The sequence below is a fragment of the Vanellus vanellus genome, assembly GCF_965231255.1.
Source record: "Vanellus vanellus genome assembly, chromosome: 3".
Classification (NCBI taxonomy): Eukaryota; Metazoa; Chordata; class Aves; order Charadriiformes; family Charadriidae; genus Vanellus; species Vanellus vanellus.
Genome location: NC_138907.1, coordinates 37,145,241 through 37,159,546, shown reverse-complemented (window position 1 = coordinate 37,159,546; position 14,306 = coordinate 37,145,241). Strand labels below are relative to the sequence as shown.

General features: G+C 40.7%; 1 protein-coding gene across 1 annotated transcript in view; it reads left to right on the top strand.

Moving 5' to 3' along the window:
* The window catches only part of LTBP1 (latent transforming growth factor beta binding protein 1), a gene marked incomplete at its 5' end in the record, with an annotated part of 207,046 nt that overhangs the window by 83,054 nt on the left and 109,686 nt on the right, over window positions 1-14,306 (top strand). Inside the window, 2 exons of the mRNA XM_082480509.1 lie at window positions 6,043-6,267; window positions 12,822-13,099. Of these exons, the coding sequence (XP_082336635.1) occupies window positions 6,043-6,267; window positions 12,822-13,099 (503 nt within the window). The remainder of the gene's footprint in view (window positions 1-6,042; window positions 6,268-12,821; window positions 13,100-14,306) is intronic.

Sequence of the window (14,306 nt, the reverse complement as noted above, 5' to 3'; positions counted from 1 at the left end):
CCTGTTTTCAGTGGTGAGCAGAAAAGAGTGTCTTTCATCTGCAGCTGGAGCTCTTGCCATCAGATTTACTTTTAAAAATTGTGTTTGGTTATCACAATAGAATGTTTCTCATAAAAAATGTCAAAATACAAACATTAGGATCAATTCAGAGGTAACTGTAGAGCAGTTATTCTGTTAAATTAAGGCCACTTGAAGCTTCTTTTCTCCATTTTCCAAAGCACAAGTTTGTAATATCAAGATTATCTTAATCTTGCTTAAAAAAATAATATATTAATTATTTGGTTACTTAACTTGCAACTTTTTTACATAACACCTGCGTTGCAACCAAGAAGCTGAAGAGAAAACTGTTTAGGATGAAGCAGTTAGAAAATAGAGGCACAAGGCAGGCATGTGGCCAAAAAAAAAATTAAAAAATAGTAGGGGAATGGGGAAGAGTCTAAACTGGAGGACAGCATCATTACTGTAGCTTATGCCTCTGTTCTTTTTGTAAGTTAGTGTGAGAGTTTCTGCAATGAGAAAGTTAGAAATAAGTTTGGAGCGATTGCACAGATCTACATATAGCACTTCTGGGTTTCAACTTCTACCTAAAACGTGTGGTCTTTAGAGTAACCATGTTACATTAATGTTGCATGTGGCAGTGCTTCCTCTCGGGAATGCCATCTCATCTTTCCTGTGAAAATTTGTGTTTGGTAGAACTGCATGCTAGTGCCTGTGCTTTCTGTGAGCTTAGTAACAACTTAGATGAAAGGTGCTGAAACAGCTGTGGGGCATGTAGTAATGCTGGATAACTGTGTAGTACTCAAAGACAAAATTAATCTGCTGATTCGTGATGCATCCAGTGGAAATACTGTAATCTAATGAGCAGTTTAAGGTTTTCCTTGGAGAGCCTGTTGATGTAATCGAATAGTGCTTATGCTTGAATAGCTGATAGCATGTAAGTAGAAAAAGCAAAGACTGCTGAGGGAAAGTGAGACAAACTCACATGTTCCCTGAAGTGTAAAAGAAAAGGAATTTGGAGCGTCAGACGAGGAACATTTCAAAACCCATCTTCATCTTCTTCAACACTGTTTACAGGAAGGGAGTTTCCATCTATCCTCAGGGCTTGTTTGAGTAAGCGTGGGCTATTTTTTAAGGATTAGGAGGACTTAAGTGCTTGGAATTTGTTTTGTTACACATTATTTTGATTAAATGAAAGCATTCGGTATTGATTAAATTAGTTTATCTGGAGCTGTTCAAGGTTTTTTGCGTATTTTGAAAACAAATTAGATGATGTAATTACATGGACAACCACTGTATATCAGTGGTTTCCTAGCTTTTTTGTTGATGATTTCATGCCCTATTCCTGTGTTCCTAACCCATAGCCATGGCAGCTTTATCAGGATTCATGTTGCAAATGTTCTCCTCTTTCTATGCATTCAGCCTTTCAGAGACTCCCTGTGCGGGCATTTCCATGCAACTTGTCTGCTTGGCTCATTTTGAACAGCGATACCCACTAAACTGTGCCAGGCTGGGGGGAATTAAGGCCTTTGGATGCCAGAGAAATCAAAGCTTGTTATTACCAATTAATTGCCCAAGGATGAGAAGAATACTTAAAATGTTTGTAATTCCTTAAACCTGTCTCTATGTTTCTTAAGGATGGATGTTTATTTATAATTAGGAAATTGTTAAATTTGTTCAGTCATATGTTGGTTGATCCTTAAGAGACAGTTGAGAGACTTGGCTTACAGCACATCTAAGTGAAGAATTTGTTGCCTTTCTTAGGTCCATTAATACTTTCTTTGTTTGGTTTGTAAGATACCCATGTGTGAACTGAAATTTTTTGTTGTATGGTGCAGACCTATCTCCACATTTTTATCAGGCTTCAAGCAGCTAGAGGATTTCACACCATAATAGATATTTTTATTTCCTTTTTCTGAACTTTTCAGAGGAAATGGCAAAAGCCCAGTGAGAATCAGACTCCAGTGTGCCCTTTGTCTGAATGTTAGTTGTGAACGTATATGCAAACCCAGCATCTTCTAATGGTCTCTCCTGGCACAGGAGTCTGGGTTTTGTCAGGAGTGTCCCCTGTGCCTCTGGCAGTGTTCAGCCATTCTGTTTATTTAAGTTCTTTAACCTCAGTGACAAAACAAAACAAAGCAAAAAAAAAAAAAAAACCAAAACAAACGTTCATCAGAAGTTGAGCTGTTCAAACATACCCTGGCTTTATATCCTGTTCCTATCTTAAGGTTTTTTTTTTTCCCCAGGGCTCTTTGGTCTTTGTTAACCTGAGATTCCCAGAACCTTGTCGAGGAAAAGTAGCATTTCCTTCCTCTGCCTTTTCGGAGGCTAACTGCCCGTCAGCTTACTTTTCTCAGAGGGTCTGTGTGTAGTTCCAGCCCTTGTGAAGTTGTGTGCCTGTGACTGCCAGCACCAGTGTCATAACCAAATGTAGCCCTTTCTCCTGGCCATAAACTACCTGAGGAAACATCACAATTAGAGAGTGTGCGTGTGTGTGTTTATTATGCCGATTTAAAATTATCAGGTATTTTATTTCAATTTGTTTCATTTTTGTAGAGTCACAGAATGGTTTAGGTTGGAAGGGACCTTAAAGATCACCTAGTTCCAAATCCGCCTGCAGGAACACCTTCCACTAGGCCAGGTGGCTCAAAGCCCCATCCAGCCTGGCCTTGAAAACTTCCAGGGATGGCGCATCCACAACTTCTCTGGGCAACCTGTTCCAGTTCCTCACCACCCTCAGAGTAAAGAATTTCTTCCTGATATCTAATCTAGGGCTACCCTCTTCCACTTTGAAGCAACTACCCCTCATCCTGTCACAACAGGCCCTGCCAAAAAGTTTGTCCCCATCTTTCTTATAAGTGCAATTTAAGTACTGGAAGGCTGTTATTAGGTCTTCCCGGAGTCTTCTCCAAGCTGAACAACCCCCACGCTCTCAGCCTGTCTTCATAGGAGAGGTGCTCCAGCCCTCTTTTCATCTTCCTGGCCCTCCTCTGGACTTGCTCCAACAGGTCTATGTCCTTCTTATGTTGAGGGATCCACAGCTGGATGCAATATTCCAGGTGTGGTCTAATGGGAGCAGAGAAGAGGTGCAGAGTGACATCCCTTGACTTGCTCGCCATGCTTCTTGTGATGCAGCCCAGAATACAGTTGGCCCTCTGGGCTGCGAGTGCACGTTGCCAGCCCACGTTGAGCTTCTCATCAACCAGCACCCCCAAGTCCTTCTCCTCAGGGCTGTTCTCAATCCATTCTCTGCTGAGCCTGTATTTATTGGTTCTTTTTTTGGTTGGTGAGTTGTTTTTTGTTTTTAAAGTTCTCATAATATTTGTCATTTGAGATTATCAAGTTTTCAGTTTCACCCAGCAATCACATGCTATTTGTTTTTATGTGTCTGAGTATAACTTAAAATTGTATGTTTCAGAATTTTTAACTTTTTATTACAGAATTTTATATTCTCAGAGTAGATTTAATGTATTCTTATTTAAAGTTCATTCTTCATACATTAGGCCAGACCTTTGAGAGATGTAAATCAATATATCTGTACATAAATCAGCTGAGTGAGTGATTATCACCACATGAAAATGTGGACAGCTTGGAATTTTTATTTTCTGTTATGTGTAGATACTGAGAAATTAAACATTCTCCATTATTTCCCGCATACTCGACCTTTCAGTGGCATTTGTTTGCACTTATTTGCATATTAGTTGTGTAAATATCCACAGCAAACAGTTATGAAAGGGACATGAATGAACTCTTTTCTATAGGTATCTCCCTTCCCAGTATTTTTAGCACAAACTTTTGTTTGCTTGAAACCACAGCTTTTCACGTGCCTGCTTGTTACTTGGCAGGCTCCTGCAGGAGATGAAAGCCTGAAGCATGCCCTGTGATGTGGAGATACCTGTGTGACATGGCTTTCCAGATGCCAGCTGCTTTATAGGAACAGAACGTTGGAACAAATTAACTTATTTTGGTGGAAATACTGTGTTTATTTATATTGTTTAAAAGCTGTATTTTGCACATTACCTTGTTGCCTCAAGGTGGGAAAGGGCATGAAGAAAATCTATGGGATAGGTTTCTTGCACTCAAGGAATTCCTTCAGGGAGACTATTTCTGTTTGCTTTTGTTTCACTATTCTTCTTTCCAACACTAAATTGCTGTCCCCTTAATGCTACTCTTCACTATTTCATTGTGTGATGCTACTTTTGCAGAAAAAACTACCTTAGTAGTACCTAAAATTCTTTCTATGTTGTTGCCATTGCAGTAAACCTGCTTGTTGGTGGCCACTCAGGGAGGAATGATACCAGAGAGAGAGCGAGCTGCCATGCTTTAATTACTGCTGGGGTCAAAAATCCTTCATTTTGCCCTGAATTAGTAGCTGTTCTTTAAGATGTCTTTTATACACTCAGATAAAGTCTCAACAGCGTTGGGACCCAAAAAGTGAGGCCTGTGCTGGCGTTGGACAGTCTTCCAAAATCTTTTAGTGCAGTGCTACAGCTTGAAGTACTTTCAGTCAGCTTATATGAAATGAAAATATGAGATAAGATAAGAAAAATATACTTTTGCAGAACAGAGTGGAAAGACAGTTCTGTCTGTTTACATGTGTGTGTGGACCTGGCGAGCAGGCAGTACTGTTCCTGTCAATACAATTTGAGGGTGCTCTGCGATGAGCCAGGCTGATTACTGCATTTCTTGAGCGCTCTTGCTGGGCCAAGTGAATTACGCAGCGGGATGGGAACTCTTTGGGCTGTTGAATGTCCTGCTTTGTCATCTTGCAACACGCAACGCACAGGTTCCTTTTCCAAAGCTGATGTTTTCTGGTATTAATAATAGCAGTAGGCTGTGGTTGTCCAGAGATTACGCCACTTGGAATAATAAGCATGAGGTTCCTAATTACCTTGCATTATCTACGTTTCTCACTTTTATTGTTATTCAATATAGACCGAGCAATACCAATCCATCAAAATGCCATAATTACTCTAAAGTCAAGGTTTTTATTTTTTTACAGTCAGAATCTTATCTTAAAGCTGACAACTGGATACTGTGTGCTATTTTGCCAAAAATCTTTGATTTCTGAAAAAAATTACTTTAATTTGTCTTGAACAAAAGCTTATGGTATTTTCATGTTGTTTTTATATCATTTAATTCTTGAAAATGTTGACAGCTCAGCCATATTGTGGTTGATTATAAAGTCCCACATCATATTTTTAGGTAGGGCTGAACCATGCCTATTCCTGTTTGTATCTCTGAGTTAAGAAATATTTTTCATTCAATGATGACATTTTTCGTGTTTCATCTGATAATTTATATTGCTGTAAATGTGTAAGCGCAAGCTGGCACAGAAGTAATTACCCTTGTCCTTATATTGGAGCTAAAATATTTTAATACTTTGGCATTTGTCTCTGAAATCATTTGAGTAGAATCCCTCGATATTTTTATGATCTTTGTGGGTGGGTATATAAATTAGCTTCTTTTATCTGAGAGATAAATGTTAAGCAAAAATCTAGATACTCAGTAAGACATGGTTTTCCAGAGACCAGCCAAGGCTTACAGTAAAAATAGAAAATTTATCCCTGGTACTGTCTACTCTCCAGTGAGTTTTTCCCCAGTCTTCCAGGGAAGTGTAGGTGGTCCAGGATTTTCAGAAATAGGAGGCTGACTAAATAAGAATACCTGTACCGAAGTGTGAATAAGAGGTGTAGCCAGGTACCATTTTAATTTAGCATCTTACTTAATAGCATAATGAGATTTCTAAGGGAAGAATGTGCTTAGTGTTTGTCGTACAGGGAAGATATGAACCAGGCAGAGGTCATAAGGAGGACTTGTCATGGAGAGAAGACACGAACCAGGCAGAGGTCACAAGGAGGGGAAGGGAAGTGGTTCTGCCACAAGGCAATCAAAAACGCGTGTCAAATGGGTAGTCATTCTTCAGATGTTGGTCCAAAGGGCCCCAGCCATGTTCCTTTCCTCCTCAACTTCTGTGTGATATGTGGTCAGATAATACTAAGGCTAAAGTCATTAACAAAATTTTTCTTTCTGTTTTCATTTCAGTTATTTGCCACCTTCCATGCATGAATGGAGGCCAGTGCAGTTCTAGAGATAAATGCCAGTGCCCTCCTAATTACACTGGTAAACTTTGTCAGATCCCTGTGCATACTGCCAATACTCCAAAACTGTACCATCACCCACAACAGGTCAACAAGCCTGTAGGATCACAAATTATCCACTCTACTCATACTTTACCACTGACGATGTCTGGACAGCAGGGTGTAAAAGGTAACTTTTTTCTTGATAGATATTTTTTCCTTCGGAGTTAATTTTATTAACTAATTTTGGGTGTCCAACCAGTAATGATAGTGATCCATTTACATAGTTTTATGGTTGACACCAAAACTTGAATCCTGAGCTCACCAGAATGACTGGAAAGTATTTTGCTCAATGACTGAAATAATAAGAAATAACAGTGTTATTGAAAAGAGTAAATTTACTTCACTTTAAGGTGGAATTTAATGCAGATTTCAGAGTCAAAAGGATAATGCATGGGGCTTCTTGCAGGATTGTAGACCTATTCAAAAAGAGAATGATTGTGGCTGAACAGAGTCTCTAAGTTGCATAAATACCTAGGTAGAAAGTTGCAGGTGATTCCATGGTTACTAGTGGAGGGAAGAGACAATGCTTTTCAACATAACAAAATTTGTCTAATGTAAAACTGAAAATACAATCCATATTTATCTTTGTTATATCATTTGGAATATCATCACAAGAAAAGTTGTGATGTTAATCAAATTTTGCCCAGTCAAAGAAAGTTCAGTCAGCTTCAGGTTTCCGTTCCCCTGAATACCTTTTTGTGAGGTGACAAATTCTGATGACCTTGAAGAGAAGTGTTGAATTTGTTTCCCGTGTGTCACAGAATCACAGAATTATCAGAGTTGGAAGGGACCTCTAGAGATCATCTAGTCCAACTCCCCTGCTAAAGCAGGATTGCCTTGAGCACATTACTCAGGACTGCATCCAGGCGGGTCTTGAAAATCTCCAGGGAAGGGGACTCCACAACCTCCCTGGGCAGCCTGTTCCAGTGCTCTGTCACCCTCACCATAAAGAAGTGTTTCCATGTATTTGAACGGAACTTCCTGTGTTCTAACTTGTGCCCATTACCCCTCGTCCTGTCACTTGGAACCATTGAAAAGAGCCTGCCTCCATCCTCCTTCAAATTACCCTTTAGATACTTGTACGCCATAATAAGGTCTCCCCTCAGCCTTCTCTTCTCCAGGCTGAAGAGTCCCAGCTCTCTCAGCCTTTCCTCATAAGGGAGATGCTCCAAGCCCTTAATCATCTTAGTTGCCCTTCGCTGGACTCGCTCCAGCAATTCCCTGTCCCTCTTGAACTGGGGAGCCCCAAAATTGGACACAGTATTCCAGTTGTGGCCTCACCAGTGCCGAGTAGAGGGGGAGAATGACCTCCCTCGACCTACTGGCCACACTCTTCCCTATGCAGCCCAGGATTCCATTGGCCTTTTTGGCGACAAGGGCACATTGCTGGGCCATGGATAATTTACTGCCTACCACAACCCCCAGATCCTTCTCCTCCGAGCTACTTCCCAGCAGGTCCGCCCCTAACCTGTACTGGTGCCTAGCATTCTTCCTCCCCAGGTGCAGGACCTTGCACTTGGTTTTGTTGAACCTCATTAGGTTCTTCTCTGCCCAGCTCTCCAGCCTGTCCAGGTCATGCTGGATGGCAGCACGACCCTCTGGGGTGTCAGCCACCCCACCCAGTTTGGTATCACCAGCAAACTTGCTGAGGATACACTCTGTCCCCTCATCCAGGTCATTAATGAATATATTAAAGAAAATTGGACCAAGTATTGACCCCTGGGGGACACCACTGGTTACAGGCCTCCAACTAGACTCTGTGCCGCTGATCACAACCCTCTGAGTTCTGTCCCGCAGCCAACTCTCAGTCCACCTCACTGTCACCTCATCTAGCCCATACTTCCTCAGCTTCCTAGTGAGGATGTCATGGGAGACAGTGTCAAAAGCCTTGCTGAAGTCAAGGTAGATGACATCCACGACTTTTCCCTCATCCAGCCAACCAGTTATAACATCATAGAAAGCTATCAGATTGGTCAAGCATGATTTACCCTTGGTAAATCCATGTTGACCACTTCCAATAACTTCCTGTTCCTCAACGTGTTTGGAGATGACATCCAGAATGAGTCACTCCATTACCTTCCCAGGGACAGAGGTTAGACTAACTGGTCTGTAGTTCCCTGGGTCCTCCTTCTTGCCTTTTTTGAAGATTGGAGTGATGTCAGCCTTCCTCCAGTCCTCAGGCACCTCTCCTGTTCTCCATGACCATTCAAAGACGATGGAGAGTGGTCTAGCAATAACATCCGCCAGCTCTCTCAGCACTCGCGGATGCATGCCATCAGGGCCCATGGACTTGTGAATGTCCAGCTTGGCCAAGTGGTCTCTGACCCGGTCCTCCTCAACTGAGAGAAAATCTTCCTCTCTCCAGACCTTCCCCTTTGTCTTCAGAGTATGGGATTCATGAGGGACAGCTTTAGCAGTGAAGACCGAAGAAAAGAAGGCATTCAGTAACTCTGCCTTCTCTGTGTCCTCCACCACTAGGGCACCTGTCTCATTCACCAGTGGGCCTATATTTTCCCTAGTCTTCCTTTTTCTATTGATATACTCAAAGAATCTCTTCTTATTGTCTTTAACTGCAGTGGCCAAGCTGAGTTCTGATTGAGCTTTGGCCCTTCTCATTTTCCCCCTACATAGCTTTGTTATATCTTGATAGTCCTCATAAGTTTTCAACCCCCTTTTCCAGAGAATGTAAACTTTCCTTTTTTTCCTGAGGTCCAGCCAAAGTTCTCTATTTAGCCAGGCTGGTCGTCTTCCCCGTCTGCTCGTTTTTCGAGACAAGGGGATGGCCTTCTCCTGCGCTTTTAAGAGCACCTGCTTGAAGTATGCCCAGCCTTCCTGGGCACCTTTGCTCTTCAAAACTGCCTCCCAAGGGACACTCTCGACCATGCTCCTAAACAGGCTGAAGTCTGCCCTTCGGAAATCCAAGGTGGCAGTTCTGCTGGCTCCCTGCCTTACGTGATCAAGAATTGAAAATTCTATCAATTCATGATCACTCTGCCCAAGGCGACCTCCAACCTTTACATCCCCCACAAGACCTTCTCTGTTAACAAACAGTAGGTCCAGTAGGGCACTTCCCCTAGTTGGTTCCTTCACCAGCTGTGTTAGGAAGTTGTCTTCCACACACTCCAGGAACCTCCATGACTGTTCCCTCTCTGCTGCGTAGTATTTCCAGCATACGTCTGGGAAGTTGAAGTCCCCCACAAGAATAAGGGCAGATGATCATGAGACCTCTGCCAGCTGCTTATAGAATACTTCATTGGCTTCTACATCCTGATTGGGAGGTCTATAACAAACTCCCGTCACGATGTCTGCCTTATTGGCCTTCCCCTTAATTCTTATCCATACACACTCAACACTGTCATCCACACTGTTAAGTTCCAGACATTCAAAACTGCCCCTAACATTGAGGGCCACCCCACCACCTCTCCTTCCTTGCCTATCCTTTTTGAAGAGTTGGTAGCCATCAATTACAGCACTCCACCTGTGTATGTCCTCCCACCATGTTTCTGTGATGGCAACTATATCATAGTTTCCTTGCTGTACAATGGCCTCCAGCTCCTCCTGTTTATTTCCCATGCTGCGTGCATTAGTATAGATGCATTTCAGCTGGGCTAATTGTCCTGCCACTCTCTTGGGGGGACAAGCCCTAATTCGCACCTGATCATACTCAGATACCACTGTAGATACCAAATTATCACTACCCCTCATGTCTTTGCTGTCACACAATTCACCATCCCCCACCATCACTGGGACAGGCTGCAAGACCTTGCTAACACTTTTACCCAGAAGCACTGGTATGCTTCTCCCAGGCACCACTTTTGTAATCCTGGTCTCATCCCCATCCCCCTTCAAACCTAGTTTAAAGCCCTATAGATGAGCCCTGCTAGCTCTTGTCCCAGGATCTTTCTTCCCCTTCGGGTTAGGCTTCCCCCACCTGTTGCCAGCATGCCTGGTTTCCTGTAGATGAGCCCATGATCAAAAAAGCCAAAGTTCTCCTGGATACACCAGTCTCGGAGCCAGGAGTTAATTTCCTGACTCCTCCTATTTATCCCCTCGTCAACCCCTGCAAATGGTGGGATAGAGGAGAACACTGTCCTATGACTCTTGGTAGCATTTTATCTGGGTGAGATATGAAATGACCCCTGCAATTCAATTTCAGAGCGTGTGAATTTTGTTTGTTTGAATTGCCAGATTGATTCTTTTTTTTTATCTTGTTGAGGATAATTTTACAATTACCCCTCCAAGATTGCTACCTCTGAATAAAAACAAAATATATGGGGGAAAGATGTGAGGAGTCTCAGTTGTTGGCACCTAGTTCCCAAATAACTTTGCTAAAAGAGGCAAAACTATTTATGTTTGTGATAAATATAATCTAATGTAATAATTCTGTTTTCAGATGGGGCATATCTGTGAGGGAAGTGTTGACAGTATCCTTCTGGAAACACAATATTTTATAAATGCTTTTAAGTATCTGCTCCATCTTTTCAATGGATTTTTTTTCTCTAGGGACTGCCACGCAGTCCATTGGGAAATACTCCACTGACATGTTGGAGTATTAGTCCCTGAAGCTCCTCAGAAAAGGAAGGGGGTAGGAGTGAGCAAATAAGAGAATATAAGTACCTAAACATTTAGCAGAGTAGAAATTTATTTCTGTGACTATTCTATTTAATTCCAGATCAAATTATTTTAGACAATATGGTGGGCCATAAAAAAAAAAACAAACACTAAGACACGGGTTTTTTTCAGATTTAGAGCTGCTGTCTTAAAACACACAATAGGTTTCTCATTGCTAAAGAGTCTGACCTCTTGAATGTTTTTTGGTTGTTTTTTTTTTTTTTTTTTTCCTGACACTCAAGTCCTCATCAGAACCATCAGCAGTCACAATGCCTTTTCTTCTCTTTCCATGCCCAAATGAGGATGTTGGATTGTGGAGAGAAGAGTGTTTCGTTTGTTTCAAGGAAAGAATAAAATAATTCGTACTGAAATGGCTGGCAGAAATAAAAATTAATCAGCACACCTAGGCAGTGATGTTTTCAGTATCGGAACATCTCTAGGTGGATTGGCAGATTAAAACAGAGCAATTTAGTGATGTCTTTTGAGGGCTAATATATCCTTTAGATTTCTCCACTGGAGAAACTAGTTCAAGGGATCCCTCTTCATACATAAAAATGTACAATAGTAAGTTCGGTTGGGTTTTGTCATTTTCACACCCGGACTATGCTGTCTTGTCTTGTGCTGCGAAGGCATTCTATTAGCCTGAGAAGGGCCTTACTGCTTCTTGTAACGCTGAATCTTTTTCTTGTGGGTTTACCTGTAGCAGAACTCATGTACCATAAATTTTGCTTAGAGGTTGTTTTCTGCTACAGACAAGATCTGAAGAGCCATTAAGGCCTTGCAACAATATTTTGCTGACTTTATTCCTGATGTTTCTGTTTGCAATGAAACAATGCAGAGCAGAGTAAAAGTAAGTTTGTTTTTTTAAAGAATTCCTAGGTGAGATCAATTAATGCTGAAGATGTGCCTAGAGAAATGAAAATAATGTGAAAACTGAAAAGTAATTTCTACAAAATAATATAATTTTAAATCAGCTAAAGTAAATGAAATATGCTTTGTGGCAAATGGAGTTGCAAGTTTGAAATTTGTAAATAAGTACTGAAAATGCCTAATCAAGTTCCAAATAACAGTCTGGCCTCCTGGAGGCAAAGGAGACAATTCAGAAGACTCAAAAATCCGGTATGAGTTATAGAGAAAGTATGTCAAATTATATTTGTTCGTTCTTGATGTTTGGAAGGGGTTTTACATCTAATGGATTCACTGGCCTGGAGGAGACCACGTAGTGCTTGCTAATGAGAGACACACAGTCAGACACAATAAACGCTGACTTTGTTATGCAGCTTACAAACTTTATAAGTTTTTACACACCTCTCCTTCCCCTCCCCCAATAATAATTTGAGTTACAAGTTTAAAGGGCATTTTGTGTTTCAATGAAAAGAGACTTGAGGCTCATAAACAGTTCTGTGTGCATTACGTTGACTGGAGTGTCTCAATCTATATACCCAGATCTAAAACTACAACTGTATTTAAAAACGGAAGTATCTGAAAAACATTTCCTCCCTCTTTATCTGCCAAATCCTGAATTCAAAGTCCAGTGAAAGGAGTGGTGGTTTTAGGTGATTGAGATGCTGGCAACTGTTGCAGGGGCAAACTTGGGACTTGGCAGGTATATAAAGGTTAAGGGATGAAAACTGAAGCTTTTTCTGTGTTCCAGAGAAAGATGATGGATTTGAAAAAGAAAATAAAGCTTACTATATATACAAAAATAACCCAGTGGAGTTTGAATTCTGGAACTTTGAATGGGATTCTTATTACACAGTACGACCACAAATGTTAATGTCACACCAGCCAATTTGGACATCCATGTTTATGTAGCAATCTTTAAAATCCTATAATCTTGTTCTTTCCTGGGTGAAGAGTTTTCATTTTCTTGTTAATGAGACTCTGTGCATTTTTACAGCTTTCCATCTAACCCCCAAATTTGGGCTCCATTTACATTTCGGTTACTTTAAGGCACTCTGTAAAAATTCTAGTGTACAAAACCGAAATGTCTTAGAGGTGCCTAAGATATCTTTTTTGACATATTTTATTACCAATTTTTCTTATGTGTTTTTCCTTCAATTATTTTAGTGAAGTTCCCTCCTAACATAGTGAATATCCATGTGAAACATCCCCCTGAAGCCTCAGTTCAGATCCATCAAGTTTCAAGAATTGACAGCACGTCAACAGGACAAAAAGCAAAAGTACCTCAGCCAGGACATCCACAGGTCTCTTACCAAGGTCTTCCATATCAGAAAACCCAGAAAGGACATACTGCTTACACAAATCAACAACCCATTCCTCATATGTTTCCTGTTTCAGTTAAAACTCAGCTTGGGCGCTGCTTCCAGGAGACTATTGGGACACAGGTAAGAAATGTTTGCTGAGGCTTTTGAGATAGGTAGCTTTAAAACAATATTATAAAAGAATGATTTTTTTTTTTCCCACCAATTGCTGGGAAAGGACACATTTGACATTCTTTTTCAAAAGAAAATTCTTTGGGGAATGTAAAATTTTTACAAAATAACATTTTTCTGAACCCCCTTCTCTTTCAAGCTAATGTCTTTATTTTCTGTGGACTTGGATCCCTGACATTCTGCCTTCAGTTTTTCTAGCCAGAACTTCTGCATTTATAAGCTATTTCTTCAAATAAAACAACGTGATTCTAAATCCTAGTTCTGTCTCTCCTCATTGAACAACTGAGGTTACACTATCTTCCACAGCTTGTACTGTCCTTTGCGTTAATGAGTGTTTTTGCATGTGCATCACGAGTGTTTTTCAAGGAGTTGCAGTTTTCACTGAAATTCCTGTTCAACAACATGTTTTACAGTATTGTAGGCTAATGTTTTGAACCTGTTGAAATGTGACCATTGAATGGGGTAGAAAAATTATGAAAGCCAATTGAGTGGTTGCTAGAACGTTAAAACCTTAGTTTAGTTTAAAAGAATATGATCGCATCAGGTGACATATGACTATTCAAAATTGCATATCTTCTTTCAGCACTTTAATAAGCAACAGTGTTACCATTTTTGCATATATATGTAAATATACAGAGAGGGGAAAAAACCATATGTGAAGAGATTGTAAAAAAATTAAGACGAGCCTGTTATTTATTGCTTATCACCTTGCTGAAATTTAACTTTTCAGACCAAACTTTCTTTATCCTCAATGTGTGCCTCAAGCTGAATTTTTTTGAGAAGTTTCAGAAAAATCACTCGTTTTGAGGGATGATGTTAGAGAAGGAATATGTTGATTTACTTGGGTTAAAAAAAAAATTGCAGCTGTTTCTTTGAAGCAGAAACTTAAATTTATCATGAAGGTCATTCTGCCTTTGGTCCTTCCAGTACCATGCACTCAAATTTAGCCAATTTTCAAGCATCTCAATATATATATAGACCTAATACATTCTACAGATATTTGTTAGATGTTGGCAGCAAAGTTCCCCAAAGGTTTCATCTGCAGAGAGCATGGTCTGCCTTCCCCTCAAAGGGACAGCACCCATCATCCCTGAAACACCAGACCTGGAGCAAAACATCCTTTACAAGTGTTTCTTCTAGCTGTCAGTGACTGCTGTGA